Genomic DNA, 18,512 nt, shown 5'->3' on the forward strand with positions numbered 1-18,512 from the left:
ATTTAAATCATTAATCTATTTTCTAAATTTCTCAGAATTTACAACGTGAGGAAGAATTAGATATCTTCATATCATCATTATTCAGAATTTTGAGGCATGTTCTCACATGGCTACTGGTTTTAATAAACACTGTAAAGCTCTTATTCTAATACATGAATGGTGAATTATAAAACGAGAGTCTTAATTATAATTTGAATAAGGTTTTTGTTCTGGTGCTTTTCAATAATAAATGTGGGTGGGAGTATCTAAATTAAAATATTATTGGATTTTAAATTTCAATGTGATTCTTTTTTCTGACGTGTTTGATTCCTGAGCATCTACAAGCCTTTGGTTCCTTGATTCTATTGCATTGGCTGAAATACATTTTTAACACTTTAAGAAAGTTCTGAAATTGAGATATCTGCATAAAACTTGTAAATGAAAGTCAATCTTTAAATGACAATATGAATTTATTGAATAATTTTAATTCGAATATCATTTTTACAAAAATTAAAATTATTATTAACTGCAAAAAGAAGCACAAAATTTTGTTTGTTTTAACTAGCAATAAGTAGATCTTAAATCTCATGATTTTGCTATTCCTGAAAAAAAATTATATTACAAATAAAAGCATGTAAATGTGTCAATTATGTCTAAAATTAATTATTTGTTTTTTGTGGACTTTGTAATTGATATTGATTTTGTGTCTTTATATATAAAAAATATTAAAAATGGCATACTTGTTATGTTATTATTAAAAATATCTACAACTAATTAATGATTTATGATATTAAAAATGTAATTGTTAACTTGAACTTATTTGTGAATATTCAATCATTAGTATAAAAAATACAAACAATTCAGTTGATATAAAATATAATTTGTGTTGTTTCTGTTTGTGAATTCAATATTTGTTGTTAAAGGAATGTAAATTGACCAATAGCTTGTATAATATTCAAGTTTACAATATTAACAAATTGAATCAAAAATTAACCGTTCGTTGAAATTTTCCTTTTTAATTTTTTTGTTTAAATGATATATTTCTTACAAAGTAAATTTAAATGACTAGTGTAAAGGCAGGGGGATTAAGTATTATAAAATAGCAAATGATTTTTTTTTTTGTTGTTGTTAAGAATGCAAATAAAAAAAATGTGAAACAAATCATGTACAGTAATTCATTTAATTCTTGTAAATATTTCTACAAAATTGTGTTCTTTTTTACTATTTGATCTTATTATATCTTTCTCAACAAATGCAATTAATATTCCTGTTCTCATATTTGTTACAAATTATACATTTCTGTTCATATCTGTGACTAATGGTAATTAATCATTCAGCTAATAGATTTTTCTCTAATTAAACATGTGATTGGAATTTGAATGTTATAAATGAGAGAAGGGATGATGAGTTTAACTCATATATACTTTACAATGTACACCAGCAAATATTCTCAGATGATTTTAAAATTTAGATATTGAAGTGCTATTCAGATTTTTAAAATTGTAATATTTAAAAGGAAAAATGTGCTTTTTGATTCTTTATGCTATATTACATTAAAATGCTGTTTTATTACTATGTATCTTTTTCTGTATTAAGAATAAAGTATAAAATTTTTAAAGTATAAAAGTATTAAATAAATTTGTAATATATTAAATTTCTTGAAATTAAATCATCATTGATTGAGACTCTTTTTGTTTCCTATGATATGCATGCATTAAAAAAATTCTTTGTTCTTAAATTCATTTATAAGATGCTCTTATAAAAAAAGTATACATTTATGTTACCATAATTTTGATGAGTGTCCTAATTTATTTATTCCATTCCGTTCTATTTTCGTTATTTTATTTTCAATGAAATTCTTTAAAAGTTGTTCATAAAAATATCTTTTGTCAGAAGTGTCAAAAATTCTTAGCTTTACTTTTAAATGTGTGCTTATGTTCTAATATGTCATTATTATTATTATTTTAGTATCTGCATCTTTTTCTATTATGGAAATAACTCAGCCTCATTCTGGTCTCAATTTGTATCAATCCAGCCTTCCTGATGGAGCAACAGATGATCGTAGGAAACCAGATTATACATGTCAATACTGTGCAAAAGTTTTCACTGCTCCAAGTAAATTATTGCGCCATGTCCGAGTTCATACTGGTGAAAAACCCTTCCAATGTGAAGTTTGTTCCAGAAGCTTCAATCAGAAAGAATCTTTAAAAATTCACAAAGCTACTCAGCATAATATTTTTATATCGTATAAAAAATGTTAATGATTCTTTAATGCATTTCTTAACTATTTAGTGTTTGGGATATCTGAAATTTATACCATTAGAAATTTATTATCAATTGAAATTTATTATTTATTAATTGAAATGTATAGTTAAATTATTTCATAATATATCTGGCTGTTTCAAGAAAACTGATGAAATCATTTAAAATATGTACTAATTTTATGCTGGCATTTGCTCTTTAAATATTATTTGGCTGTTAAAATAATAATATTTCAAGCCATGACAAGTTAAAATTCTCAACGATCCTTTTATTTATTTATTTATATTTTAATTATTATATGCTTTAAATTCTATTTTGTTGAATTACATATTGTATATTTTCTGCAAGAGACGTAATATAACTTTCTTAAATCATTAATGAAATTTAACCTATTTAAAAATGTGACTTGATATTTTACTTCATGTATGTGATTTTGCTCTTTAATGTAATACCAGTTAATATTGTATTAAATAAATTGGTAGAATTTAAAATGCAAGTGTATTTTATGCTTTATCTTTCCTTCATACGTCATTTACTAAAAGACTAAATATTGGATAATTTTTAATCTTATTTCAGTTGTGTATAATTTTTAGTCGTCACAAAGTCTGTTTTCAAACAGACATTGTAGTTTTGAAAAGTGGTGCCGATAACCAAGGATGACATCTGTGATCTCATCTATCTTTGCATCTATATCAGTATGCATGATTAATGAATTTTATACTTTGATGCTAAAATATATATCCGACTGTCTGTTGGTTACTAAATCATGCTTTTTATTTATATTCTTTTAACCAACAGTAAAATGTTTTCTCTGAATTTCTGAATTCAAGACAGGAGTCTTTCTAAAGAATGCAACTTTAAAAAATTTTTAACTATAGAGAAGCTTTATATTTGTAAACTCATATGTAAAAGTAAAATTATTCATTATCATAAACCTTTTTGTCTTTAATAAAACATAGATTTGATCTATGTTTTGTGATATATTATGTTTCTTAAAGACATTCTTCCATTAAGAAATATCAATTAAGAAAGTGTAAGATATTTATCACACAAAAAAATTTTCTATAAAAATAATAGTAAGTTACTTTTAAAAAAATCTCTATACCTGTAGACTCATTGTTGTTATTTTAAACATTGTTTATAAATTTCTAATAAAATAGCAGTTTCAAATTATATTTTAAGCTTTTAAAGTTGCATTTTAATTAATGGCTTTAATTAAACTGACAGTTCTGAGATTAATTGATTTAAAAACCACAAACAACCAAAAAAATAATGCTAAGATGTCTTGAAATTATTAATTGTAATTTGGTAAAATTCGGGTTTTATGTAATAAATGAATACTTTTTCTAGATTTAAATCAGATTGGTATTTGTATCTCTTTCAGAAATTTTCATCTCCATACTGAATACTTTTTCTAGATTTGAATAAGTTTGGTATTTGTTTCTCTTTCAGAAATTCTCATCTCCGGACAATGGTTTGAGCATTTATTGCAAATATCTGAAACAAATAAATATAAAATAATTTTGCTGTTAAAAATCTGACTAATTCCTTCTTTTTTGTATGGAGATTTTACTACTTAATAATTATTACAAATATTCATTATTTTATCAAATTAAAGAACTGAATGTATATAATAGTGTGAAATCTGTGCTTCGGTTATAATTCATTATAAAATTTCTTTATAGAGAATACTTTATGAATTTTTATGTGATCATATGTTCTTTTATTATTACTGCAGATATTTTTTAATATTATATCTGCTAACATTATCGCTATATTATCTTGTTTTTTTTATTAAATTATACATAAATTCTATTACATGTAATTTGGTGAAATATTTTTTTATTGGAATAACTTTTTTAGCTTTTCTTCATGATTTTTCTTAATTTTATTTAAGACTTATTTGATACAAAATATTAATTTGGAATAAACAAATTCTAATCATACTTTTTGTTGTTGTTGTTGTGAACAGTAAATTTCTATCAAGAATGAAAGAACTTTTTCCCCCTCCGTTGCTTAATAGCCAAGCAATAATTTTGTAAAGCAATTTCCAAATTGCATAGTTTTTCTTGAAAAGTAGAACATCTGACTAATTTTTTAAAGAACTACTTTATATTATTGTTAAAAATATTACAAAAATTTCCCATCTCTTTAAACTTTTTTTTTGCATTTATTTGACTTATTTAAATACCTTTGTGTTTAAATGTGTTTAAATACCTTTGTCATTAAATTTATCCTTTAAAATAGTGAACTTTTTAAAAACATAATGAATTGTTAAGTTGTGTGTAAAAAAAGATTTTTTTAGTACTTGTCAAAGAAAATGTTTTGAAAAATTTTGTATATTTAATATCTATTAATTAGATACAGTTATGCAATTCAGATCCAATTGATTTCATATTGGCCATTTTATATTGCACTTGAGAGTGAATACAAACCTAAACTGCCCAAATTTTATAACATAATTATAATATGATTATTATATTTAAAACTTTTCGATATTTTAATTTTTTTTTTATTCAAATATTTTTTTTTTGAAGTAATTTCCTATATTTGCATTTTTTTAGTTGTTCCCTATTTACATTAATGCATCCAATTTATAATAAATGCTATAATATTTCATTAAGAATTATTTTCAGTTTTCCTCATCATTTTTATGTTAGCCAAATCTTAGTTACTTTACAATTAAAAGTTTTACTAAATTCTTTTACCAACTTCCTTGATTTTTTTCATATGAATTTTGCTGTACAATTGCTATATGCAGTAATTTTTTTAGATTTACTTGTTGATTTTTTTCATTAAAATTGTTTTATATTATAATAGTCCTACTTTTTTTATACATTTAAACCCTTTAATGCCCAGTGTAGCAGATGAGCTATTATGGGCCATTAGAGGGATAAAGAATTTAAAAGTATTTATTTCAAGGAATTGAAAAACAGAAATTTCTGTCTTTTTTTTAGATAAAACATCATTCAGTATGCTTCAAATTGTGCAACAGCAGTGTATAGAACAAGTAACTGCTGTATCGACTAAAAGTGCTCTCCAGAAGATAAATGTCCATCAATGTCAGTTTTGTAAAAAGACATTTGGTTATAAAAGTCTCTTGCAACGTCATCTTCGAATGCACACTGGAGAAAAGCCATTTCAATGTGAAATTTGCTTGCGGAGTTTCACTCAGAAAGAAAATTTAAAATATCATAAAGCACAGTGTCATAATATCTATTAAACCACATGGTTATACTCACATATTTAAATAATGTGTCTCATTTTGATGTACTATCATATATTTTGATTATTTAATTTGATATTTTTTGTATGCATTTGTAGATAAAATGTTTTTACTGGAATTCAATCTACAATTTACTTCATGGTTTTTACTAGCCATTATATTTACTAGATTAAATGACATGTTGCATCTTATATAGAAGTATTCTTTCCCTGTGTGTGTGTGTCAGAGAGAGGGAGATTCAAAATCAGTGGGAAAACCTCCACCAAATTTGTTCACATACTTTCTAATAAAGTTGTAGTTCCCCCCTTCACGCCACATAAAATTTAATTTTGAGCAAAGACCTTGCATGGCATTGACAAACAATAGTACAAAATATTGATATTTGGCATGAATTTAGTATTTTTACAGGATCTCTCAAGAGATCCTTGCCATATGGTTAATTATATCAGAAAATTTAATTAGTGTTTTAGACACTTTTTTTTCCCTTATCAATTGAAACCAAAATTTGACACAGGACTACAACTGCAATCGCAAAATCTCATACCAAATTTATTATATTTAAGTCATTGTCTTTTTGAGTTACTTCATTTGTGAAGATAAGAGACAGACAAAAATCAATTTCTTGAGGGATTTGATTTCAAATTTGATAGCCATTCATACTTACGATTAATTATTAAATCTGTTTTATCTATACTTTTTTTTATTTAAAATTTATCCATTTAAGTCTCTTTATTTTGAAGTTTCGTTTTATTTTATATTCAGACAGACAAACTTCCTCTGAATTGATTTTGCTCAAAATTTCATATAGAAATTTACTAATGTAGTGTAACGACTGTATACCAAATTTCAACTACTTAGCTCAAAACGTTTTTGTGCTATCATTGCCACAAATAGACTAATATAATGCAAACAAAATGCACTGTGTGTGTGTTGATAATTACACTACTTTTTTTTTATTTCGTATATGAAAAAAAAAAAGCATAATTGCCTGTATACTCAATGAAAAATTATATCTTTCTATGAAATTAAACTGGTACTTTCAAATGATTTCTTTTTATAATGCTTTCAAAGTAATATTGGAACTTTGAATAGCAGAATTATCCAATTCCTCAAAAGTTTTTTATCGATATCTTATGCTTCTATTACACATTTAAAAAAAAAAAAAAAAAAAGAGCTTAAAATCAAATCAGCATTCTACTAACTTTGTCATAATAAAATATGTAAATTGAAATAATTCATTCATGTATACTCAGTAAATGTATACTCAGCGTGTAAGGTTGTTAAACCAAACCTATGAACCATATATTTAAAAACTAAGTATGAGTCTGGGATAATTTTTTAACACATTACATGCTATGCTGTCTTTGCATGATGGTAATATTTCCAAGCCGCATTGCACACTTGTGCAACAGGGATTTCCACCTTCATAATCATATGGCATTATACTGAGTTATATATAGGTGCATAATATTGTGTCCTGTAGAAAAACGCTTTTTAAGTGTGATTTTTGCAGTTGTAAACTAATAAAATGCATGAGGCATTGCATTGCTCATGTATGAGCAGCATCAAAATAAGCTCAAATAAAAAATATATAAAAACAATTTAATCAAATCATACAACAAAAATTTGATGACAAATGGATGCGAATTACAAAAAAAGAAAAAGTTGCTTCTCCTTGGGAAATATTTCCAGCTTATCCGTGGCACGCAATGTACTAAACATTTGTTTCCTAATAAAAATTTTATTCTTTTAAAATGTGTTTAAAAAGTTCAAAAGTATTTTACATATTTATTTTCATAATACTGTTTATATTTAAAAAGTTACTGCTTTTTTTGTTATGTTTACTGTTATGTTTTATTTTTTGCTTTAAATTACCAATGGGAAAAATGGGTTTTAATAAAAAAAAAAGTAAATACAAAAATATTTTAATTTTTAACTGAAAATTTACATTTTCTTTTTAATTGTGAAAAATATTGGTATAAATTTACATGCTTAAGTACAATTGCATTGTGTGTGTGTATGTGTGATATTTCTGAATTATTGCATTTAATTGGAAAAAATAGATTTTTAGGATTTCATTTTTTAAAATTTGATTGAAAAATAAAGTATATATATATGATAGAAAGTTTTATTGATTCTTTTAATGCAGAAATATTTTTTATCCATCATTCCTTTTTATAGTAAAAATAACTTTAAGTAAAAAATTCTGATTTGAAATACTCTATAATATCAGCTTTCATTCACATCTGTGGTATTACATATTGTTCATTGCAGAAGTGCTCTTAATTTTATTAGAATAGTTTTTTTTCTTTTGTCAACTTTTAAACTCTGATTTCTTATATCAAGTGATATATGCTATTGTATTCCAATCTTTGCAATGAATAAGAGATTATGTATCGAACCTCTGCATTTGATTTGCTCCTAATTAAAGCATATTACTGTTTCAGCTTAAAATATACTAAAGTATCCAGGAAATAGGCTGTTTGAAGAATTTAGTTTTGTTACATTGTTCATCAATCTAGTTAGAATGAAATTCTTCTTTCCAACTATAATTTTATATCGAGACTTCGTTACTTAAATCTATCAATAAAATTTTTTCCCCAAATTTATGTAAAATGCTTCAGAGGCATGGGACAGATTATAGAAATATGCTGACAGAATCCTTTATTCAACCATCTTGAAAATTATATGTCTAATCACAGCCAGAATGCAAATGAAATTGTTACAAATTTGATAGTATTTATTAAACAAATATATATGCCAGATTTCTGGCTTTCTAAAAAAATGTTATTTGAAGCTGATTCTGTGAATCCATTAATTTAAAATAGTTAAAAGAATCGAAGCATTATTTATGACTACTTAGAAATAGTACCATACAATTGAAAAGATATCTTTTGAAACCACTTTTTCCGGAAATAAGGGAATTTATATTGACAATAATTATAGTTAATTTTTTGACTGGATTATGGTCAGTTTTTCTATAGAAGACATTCAAAAATTTAAACAACCAGATTACTTTATGATGAAATCAGGAATACATATTTGAATTATTTTCTAGTGATGCTAATGAATATTTATATCAAAATCAAAGGTAGAGGATAAAAAGGTAATTCACTTTATTGTTAATCCTGTAAGCTGTAAAATCATATTTTCAGTTATACGTTTTGTATGTTTAGAACTGATTTATATATATATATATATATTTCTATACATTTTCTTATTCATGTGAAATATGTTTACAATTACAAAATTCATTTTATATATAAAAAAATACTTAAATAGTTTAACAATTTTTGTCCAACATAATTGAAACTTAGTGAATCTAAATAATTTATTCTTAGAGCGATTCTTTAATAATTAAATAAAATTACTTTAATAAAATTTAATAAATTAAAATAATTGATTATTTATACTTGTGCATATGTATCCTAAACAGAACCAAATTAGAAAAAAAATTAAGTTTAATGCTAAAAGAAATAAATGATGAATCCGGCCTGAAGACTTTCTCAAGGGTCACTCTCAGGCAGGAATTGTTTCCCAGTCTTTTGTAGTTTGTGTTTTGTTCTATTGTGGTTTGCTTGGATTTGGAAGTTATAATTTCTTTATTGTATTATTTTTTGTTTTTGTGATACTGGTATATCACTAAGGCCTCAATTTCTGAGGATTTTCGGGTCACGAGGGGTCAATATTTTTTGGACGAAAGTCAGACCCCTCACAGGAAAAATCCCTAGTTTGAATCCCTGCCTGAGGGTGACCCTTGAGAAAGTCTTTAGGCCGGATTCATCATTTCTTTCTGTTTACATTAAACTTAATATTTTTTTTTTTTTTCTAATTTGATTAAGTTCATCTGTGTTTTAGTGCTAGCAACATTAGCACTCTCTAAATACAATGCATCTTTTATTAGTTTGGTTTAGAAAACATTTATTTTTAATTGAATTTCATAATGATTGCATTTTTGATTAATTTCTTATTCTAAATAGACTTTCTAAAAATATAAGACAAGGATACCATAAAAGAAAAGCATAAAATATTTAAAAAATTCATTAAAATCATCTTTATGATCCCAAAATATAATTTCTAATATTTAACATGATGTTTGTCTTTTTCAGGAAATGTACAAATCATAGATTTCCAATATACTCCAAAGAAATACAAGTGCCAGATGTGCTCTTATTCGTCTAGTGATTTGTCTAATTATAAAAGGCATTCTTTAGTTCACACACAAGAACGGCCACATATATGTGAAATTTGTCATAAAAGTTTTAACCATAGATTTAATTTGAAAAATCATTTATTTTGTGTACATCATAATTTTATGTCATAATGTTCTATTTTATACAAATATATACTGTAAAGATGAAATGAAATTTATTGATTTCTTGATGAATTGGAAATTAGGATTTTTGTTAGAATGTTGCATCAATTTTTTTTTTTTTTCAAAATTTTAATTAAATGATTTGCTGAGAATAAATGTGTTATTATGGTTATTTATCAAATATATAAAACATAAATTGAAAAATATATTAAAAAAGAATTTTGAAATATATTTGTTGGGTACCTCATTAAATATTGAGGATTTTAATCTGATAATTTAAAGAATGAAAAATAAAATTTAAAAATTCAAAATAAAATTATAAATTTCTAAAAAATAAGTTTAGAATTACTAAGACATGCAGTTTATTGATGAAACCTCACATAGTAAATGTTCCATATTGTTAAAAAATATTTATTAATATATATTTTATTTTGTTATTGCAAAATAAAGCAATTTTTAAAAAATCACAATATCCATATTTTTCTTTGTATTTAATTTCATTAAAAAAATTGTTTTTCTAATTTTCAAAGATCTTTTGAAATAAATGGGAAACCGATTTGGGGAAGAAATACTATATTCAAAAAAGAAAAAAAGATTTGATATCCATTATTTATGTTAAAAATTCAAAGACAAATTTAATGATTGTGTATTTTTTGCTTCTAAAGCATTTTTAGGAAGCTATAACAAATATGAGAAGAATAAAATTTGTTCTTGTTACATAATTACCAATTTATAAAAAAAATTTTAAACCTAAATAAATTTTTATCGAAGATAATTGCTCCTTCACCATATTCTGTATAAAAATTATTATCGTGACTAATTTTAAGTATATTATTATTAACTTGAAATTGCTCAGTTAATTATTATTAAGTGTTAATAATTTTTCTATACATGTCAAGGCAAATTTTTATCGTGCTCATAAATTTTATTATAAACTGTTAGCTTCATTTTTTATTTTTTACTATAACTACACAGCAGTTTAATTATTTGTTATTTTTCTTTTTCTCAATATCTTTTTAAAGCTGTCATTTTTTAATTAAGTTTTCTATTTTTCATTTCAAGATTTTTTGAATGTTTTATTCCTATTTTGGCTCTGAGATACATTCCAGGATACTGGAATCTCTCCTCCCCCTGGCCTACCAAAAGAGGAAATATTTTTATTATCTCGTTTAGTTTTGAATTAAATGAAATTTGATTTGCCAATTTTTCTAAAACATGTTGGGATTTATAGATTTTATATATTATGAGAAAAATAATGAAGGAAAAGTTTTTAGACAATAATGCTCTGGTTTTATGGATAAGTGTTTAATGTGAAATTCTTTTCAGATTTAAATATTGTTTGATTGATTAAATATAAATGTAAATGTGATTTTTATTATGTATGAAATTATTTGTTATATATGAAGAACTTAATAAAGGAATGTATGAGAAATTTTTATAGTATCTTTTTTTTCCAAAATATAATTGTTTAATTTGTCTTTTTCAGGACTCACACAATTTGTAAATTCCCAAAATAATCAGAAGAAATACAAGTGTCAGATGTGTTCCTATTCATCTAATGATTCATCTAATTATAAAAGACATTCTTTAGTTCATACACAAGAGCGACCACATATTTGTAATATTTGCCATCGAAGTTTTAACCACAGGTTTAGTTTAAAGAACCATGTATATTCTGTGCATATTGATTTAATATCTTGATGTCCTGTTTTAATTTATAACTGTGTATCTTAAGTGGCTCTGTAACTTAATTTAGTATTTATTTAATCTTCATATTTATGAATAATGTCATAAAAGTAGCAAGATGTAAAAAAAGAAGCTATTTAGTATTAAAACACCTGTATTACCTGTTCATCATTATGTGCATAAATATCAGATTTTGAATATATGTGTATTCAAAAATCATATTCTTTTACTTTTATAAAACAACATCTATTATATAATTTCTAAAATTTAATTGCTGGAAGGGTTAGCTGCACAAAAAAAATCATTGAAATAAATTTTAAATTAAATTAGAAACTTCTGTATTTTGTTATTAAGATATTTTCAAACTAACATTGGAATTATTTATGAAAAATTCTCGAACTACTTTTTAAAAAAAAATAATTATCGAAAAGTTGAACATCTAGTCTGAAACATTATAGTAAGGTAAGGTAGATTTATCTTTTAAAATTTTCAGTTCATTATAGCAATAATAATGTGCACAATAAAAAGTATTTAATTTTGTCACAAAATTTTGTAGGAACGCAGTGTTTAAAAATATTTTGATTTGATTGAAAAATATATTAAGATTTGAGAAAATAGTTATAGAAGTGAAACATGTTATAGAAAAAGTATAAAAGAAATATTGTGATTATCAAACATTTGAGCTTGACATTTTAACAATTATTCCACCCTGAATTTAAAAAAAAAAAAAAAAAAATCATTTTTGACTTCTGAATGTTTGTCTGTAAACATGATAAATCGAATACGCTTTGAGATAAGTGATGAAATTTGGCATGTGGTTTTTACATCAAATTTGAAGATTCCTTCCAAATTTTGAATCAAATTCAATCCGAAGAAGACTCTCTATCCAACTGCCCGAGCACCAATAAGTTTTATAACTATAAAAAACAAAGAGCTAGATAAATAAAATGTGGTACACAGATCAAGTATCTGAAATACAAACTCTTATGAAATTTTGAACCAAATCTGTTTGTATTTTATGACTACTTAGTATTTTATGACTACACGTAAATATAATGATTCATACACACAATGATTTAAATTTATGAATTCTGTTTATCATTTTGTAACGACTGTACTTCCTTTTCTGATTTTGGTTTCAATAGACCGTCTAAAAAGGCTCCAAAAATACATATTTACATGATACATACATATTGCTTGAAAAATATATTTGCATTGCTTCAATAAGTCAGTGTGAATTTCATTTTTAATGGACTAAAAATAATTTATATGATATTTTTTGCACAAATATCAGAATATTAAATCTAAAGAAAATTTCATAACTGCATTTAAATGTTCAAAGATTATTTTGTATCAAAATGGAGCTTGAGTTCAATATAGTAATTGAATCATTTTAAAAACATATTGATGTCTTGTGATTTGTATGGAAACAGAGGAGTAATGCTAAAAGTGAACACACTACTGTACCATTCATAGTACTAAGCTACCTACCACCACTTAGATACTTTGTTTTCGAATCGAATCATATAGCAGAATGCTTTTCTGTTATATAATCGAAAGCATTTGCTGCCAAGATACATGTTAAGAACAAATGTCACTTTTTTGTTTGGGCTGTAGGAAGAAATGAGTGCAAGTATACCAAATATGAGAAATCATATATTTCATCATAAACGGCTATCAATTTACAACGTTTAGGTCAGCATTTTGGATGCTAAGGTAAGGTTAAATAGTCATATATTTTGAAAACATTTAACATTATTTTGAAAGTAATAAATTAACAATTATTGTTTTTAAATTGTAAATATTACTTTAACACACATTTGTAGATTTATTTATTTTTTCAGTCACAAAAATAGTGTGTATTTTAATTTACTTCAAGTATTCTTTCAAATGCATTTTCAGTGCTTTTATCCAGTGGGTTAATATTTTGAAATGTACTGTAATAAAATGAAAATCACTTATTGTAAAGAACAACAGCATTCATAAGGAGAAATAACTCATTCAGTGTTTTCTTTTTAGGAAGCTCAGTGGAAAAATTTTTCAAGAACAATTCTTCAAACCACTTCGTGTATGATTCTTTACAATCGCAAACAAATGTGTGTCTTCCAAGAACAGAAAAGTGTCGCCCATTCATCTGCAAAATATGCCATAAAACTTTTAGTCGTAAATCCAATTTAACAGTACACAATCGTGTGCATACAGGGGAAAAACCATACAGCTGTCATATGTGCAATTACAGCTGTTCTTTTAATTATTCCCTGAAGTATCATATTGAATCCCACCATTAGATTAATTTTTGTAATGCTTATTATTTCTATTTAGTACTGTAAGATTTTAACTGCAAATAGTAAAAGTTTCAAACTTGTGTGTTATTTAACAATTACCAAAATAAAATATATTTATTTATTTATTTGTCATCAAAATTTAGTTTTTTTTTGTTTTTTTTTTCATTTATATTGTAAGAGCCAAATATTTTAAATGCAATGTGTAAGAAAAGTTTTATTAAACTGATTACATTTTGAAATTTAAAAAAGTATAAAAGGAAAATAACAGTAAAATAGTATTCAATTGTATTGCTATTGTACATAAAAATATTTTTCACTTTATTTTATAAAATATTTTTTAAACTTTAATTTATAAAATATAACATAATTTATTTTGTATAGTTTTAGTAATACATTAAAAAAATTCCTGCAAAAATTAAGTTTGAAGCAATTGACTTTTACTGTTGATATAAATTCCAAATGTATGTTCATTTCTCTAATAAAATTATATTAATAAAATTTATTAAAGGATATAGAATGTGATAAACATATTAGATTGATGAATTTAAAAATCCAGTTTTCTATAAAGATCATTAATGTTTTTCCATTGTAAGAATTTCCAAATATTTATAAAATTATAATAATGTTACAGGACATCACTATAGCATAGCAACAGGAAATGCCAGGGACACAATATTAAAAATGTGTCTGTTTATAGGCACCATGTCTAAATGAATTTTTCCAATTAAATGTATGCTTTTAACAGTATTAACAAAATTACAATTAAATATTTAAGTATTATCAAAATATTACATATATTTTAAAGGTGCCAAACTCTCAAACACTAAACTCACAATTTTGTTAAAACAAAATTTTTATATGTACACATTTTTTATGACTTCAAATGACATTCCTTTCAAATCCAAGGAAAAGCCAACAATGCACTTAGTCTCTAAGTGAAATAGAACCTTAATCTGCTCAGTTAGTTATATCATTTAGTTTGTATCAAGCTATGATAAGAGTGTGAAAAAAAATTACTATGCTATAAACATTTTACGTACCTGACCATTAGTTTTGAATTTATAAATGAGAGATTATCATTTGAGTTTTGTTTTTACCAAAAATCTGACATTTATATTGAATTTTCATTGCGTTATAAGTGGAATATTCCTATCAAAAATATGTGAATAAAATACTAATTCACCATCTGAACAAGATTCAAAATTACAATAATCGCATACAGCTCTGAAAACGCCAGTTCAATCAGTTTAGAGCACAAGCATATTCGTTCCATCTTTTTATAAAGGCATATGATTTGTAGTAATCTGCTCACATGAAAATAAAAATTTGCATAAGTATTTCGATCAGTTGGAATACAATAAACTTTTGCAGTTCTATTAAAAATTAATAATAACTGATTAAATTTAATTCAAACTAATTAAAATTGAAAATTTCTAATTATATTATATACATATTAAAAGGATGGAGTTTTTTAGACATATTTATACACATTAAGTGAAAAGTCATAAAACAGAATCTCTGCATTCATCCAAATTATTTTTTTAAGCTTTTCTTACACTGTATTTGAATTGCAGCAAAAACAAATGATTTTCTAAAGATCTATTTAAATGCATTTTAATTATGATTTTCAATATATTATTTATAATCAATTTTTACATGATAACTGAAATATTAATTAAAATCCATTTAAACTTTCACTAATGAATCGTTAATGTCTATTTAGATGTGTTAGTTCAATTTTTTCAAACATATCACAATAGATCTAGTATTCAAAATATTTTTTCTTTAAAGACTATTATATAAATATATTTTTACTATTTTTGTAGGCTATACTGAAAATTTGCTTAAAATTTGTTATAAAATTATTATTTTAATCTAAATAATGACAACTGTTGAATCAAACAAAGCTGCTTTATTATAAATAACATTTTATAATCTCGTTTACAAGCACAACATTAGTATAAAAACATTTTTTTTCTGACACACACATATAGTATACATGCAAAACAACAAAGTCACTTGGTTAATATGACTAATTTCAAAAAATCTTTACATTTTGAGAAATATTCATACTTTGGCAGGAATTCATATCGGAGGAATGAAAATAATACTTTGAATAAAACAAACATTTTCTACTAATTTACTTTGTTTACAATATTGAGCATCAGAAACTGACATAATTAGAATAATTATACATAATAATAACTATACAGAATTAGAATTATACATAATGTGGTGGTATTCTCATATCTACAAGATGCAACGGCAGCTCATCCATTAGGACTGCAGTCTCTCTTGATATTTTTAAAATTTGCTCTCTCGTTTTTAAAAAATTTATTCAGTAATTTTATTGTATTTAAAGTTCATTAACAACAAAAATGAGGGGCAAGTGATAGAAAAACCAAGAAAATGAATCACTATGCAATATAAAAAAATCACTGGCCTAGAGCTGCATGGCACTTTGCCTTCGAAATATCAAAAATTGCTTGTTGCACAACACAGTGACAGATCAGAAGAAAAAAGGTTGCCTTTTAACCCTTGAATTTAGCGATGGCACAGCAAGATCTTTGCAAATTATTAATTGCAACTGTTTAGGAGCTCCAAAACTTTTTGCAGCAATTCAGAGCACTTTTACTGAATTCACGAAGGTTGCATACCGGAGCTTATTCAAATTAAAATCAAGTATCGTTTATATTTTGGAACATTATTTGAAAAATATTCTTACTTATCTTTTGTAACTTTCATATTAGATTGTTTCATAATTTTAAAAAAATAAATCCAATTTTATAATTAAACCAAATTTAAATTACATTAAAATTTTTTGTCATTTTTTCTTTTATTTTTCAGTAAAAAAACTATAATTTCAATTTCGAAATTTTTTTAAAAACAATAACCTGAAATCAAGTCTCTTGAAGTTAATCCATAATTTAATGTTTCTCTATTTCAGTTTGTCAAAATTTGCTACTTAAAACTTTTTATATAGAAATATAATGAACAAAAATATATCTGACTTTCGAAGTTGGAGAGGGGTAAAAGAGAGCACCACAACATCTTTGCCTAAGTGTCCCAAAAATGCTTAATCCAGCCCTTGGTTAGGTGCTCAAGAAGCTGTTCCCTCAAAGCTAAGGTCAAATTTGGCCTCATATTTTTTTCCGCTTTTTCTATTTTATATTTTCAGTTGTACTTTTATATTTCCCAGATAAAATCGCATCAGTTTAATAAATATCATTGTTACTTTAGAAATTGCTGAGTGAAGAAAGATACCCAAAACTAGTTTTAATGCAATTTGGATGAATACAATTAGAAATCTTGGACTATTCAGACATAAAAAACTGGTTTTCTTTATTGTATTTTAACACATTGCGTACGGGTCACGAGATTTCCCGTTTTCATGTTTCTTCGGCTAAATCGATACATAACCAAACAAAGTCAACTATTTAACACATTAATGCAAAAAAATCTGTAAGACATACGCCTAGGGCAGCACGTTTTTGGGCAAACATACGTTCTAAAATCATCATAACTTTGATATTTATGAAGCAATAACAGACGGGACAAACAACACTAGAAAACTCGCAAGCGGTCCGTAACAGATGGGAAGCGAAACTCGAGAAAACGCGAGAGCGGTCCTTAATGTCTTAAAACAAGATACTGCTACAAAGCAAGGGAATATGCTTTACCAAATATCACATTCTAAAGCATTATTCAAGTCTGCAAAATAGATAATAGTTAAAATGTAAAAAAAATTTTATATAGTAAATACATGTATAAAATACATAGTAATATTTAAGAATACTTTATGTAAATGTAATACCAAATGCAAATTAAATATGTGCATATATGCATCCTATTGCTTACCAAGCATGCTTCTAGAGTGTTCAGAAATGTGCAGGCCCTGGGAGTGCGCAGAAAGCCGTACGCAATTGTATTAATTATATTCTATTAGAATGATATTTTACCTCATTAATTGTTTTTGAATGGACAAGCTACCATTGACAGAGTGATATAACTTTTTACTATCTACAGGATTGACAAATATAAAATTGTCATATAAAATACATTTAGGACATTGAGTGTAAAATATAATAAAATACCAATAACTATGAATTATCAAATCTAAATTTGTTCTAAAGTTTACATGCAAGTAATAAAGACATATTTTAAGGTACATTGATAAACTTGAAATAAGAAATATTCAACAAATTTTTAGAAAATAGGCATCAAGATTTCAAAAAGCTCAAAGCATCCAAGGAAGAAAAAAGCAAATCTTTAATTTTTATATTAACCTGGACTATTAAGATTTTGGATGAAAATTTCAATGCTGCACAAAAAAAAAAATATGTGCATATATTTTAGATTTTTTTTTTTTTTAAATTATGAATAGAATTCTCAAACATTGTTAACATATACTATAAAAAATATATGTTCCAGTTTCAAAAGTTATTGTAACTCTTTTCGAAGTATACATTTTTTTCATTTAAAAACTGCTAATAATATAATTATAGAATAAGTTCCATTTATTTTGAGCTGCAGTATAATGAATCTATAAAAATATATATTTCAAATTTTTTTATAAAAAAATTGGAAAATGCCAATAAAATACTGAATTAAAAAAAACTATTTAGTTTATATATGCTTCTTCTTCTTTTTTTTTACATTAAAAGAAAAAAGAAGTGTACATAAATGTTAGTAGAATTTGCTTTACACCAATAATAAAATCTTTCACAAAGTTATTCAGTATAAAATACAACTTGATACT

General features: G+C 24.8%; 1 protein-coding gene across 1 annotated transcript in view; it reads left to right on the plus strand.

Moving 5' to 3' along the window:
• LOC129975291 (zinc finger protein 62 homolog) overlaps nt 1-6,556 on the plus strand; it is a 62,476-nt gene extending 55,920 nt beyond the window's left edge. Inside the window, exons 11-12 of the mRNA XM_056088345.1 lie at nt 1,948-2,235; nt 5,184-6,556. Coding sequence (XP_055944320.1) covers nt 1,948-2,235; nt 5,184-5,464 — 569 coding nt within the window. The 3' untranslated portion in view covers nt 5,465-6,556. The remainder of the gene's footprint in view (nt 1-1,947; nt 2,236-5,183) is intronic.
• Nucleotides 6,557-18,512: the final 11,956 nt, after the last annotated feature.

This window comes from Argiope bruennichi, chromosome 7 (assembly GCF_947563725.1).
Source record: "Argiope bruennichi chromosome 7, qqArgBrue1.1, whole genome shotgun sequence".
Classification (NCBI taxonomy): Eukaryota; Metazoa; Arthropoda; class Arachnida; order Araneae; family Araneidae; genus Argiope; species Argiope bruennichi.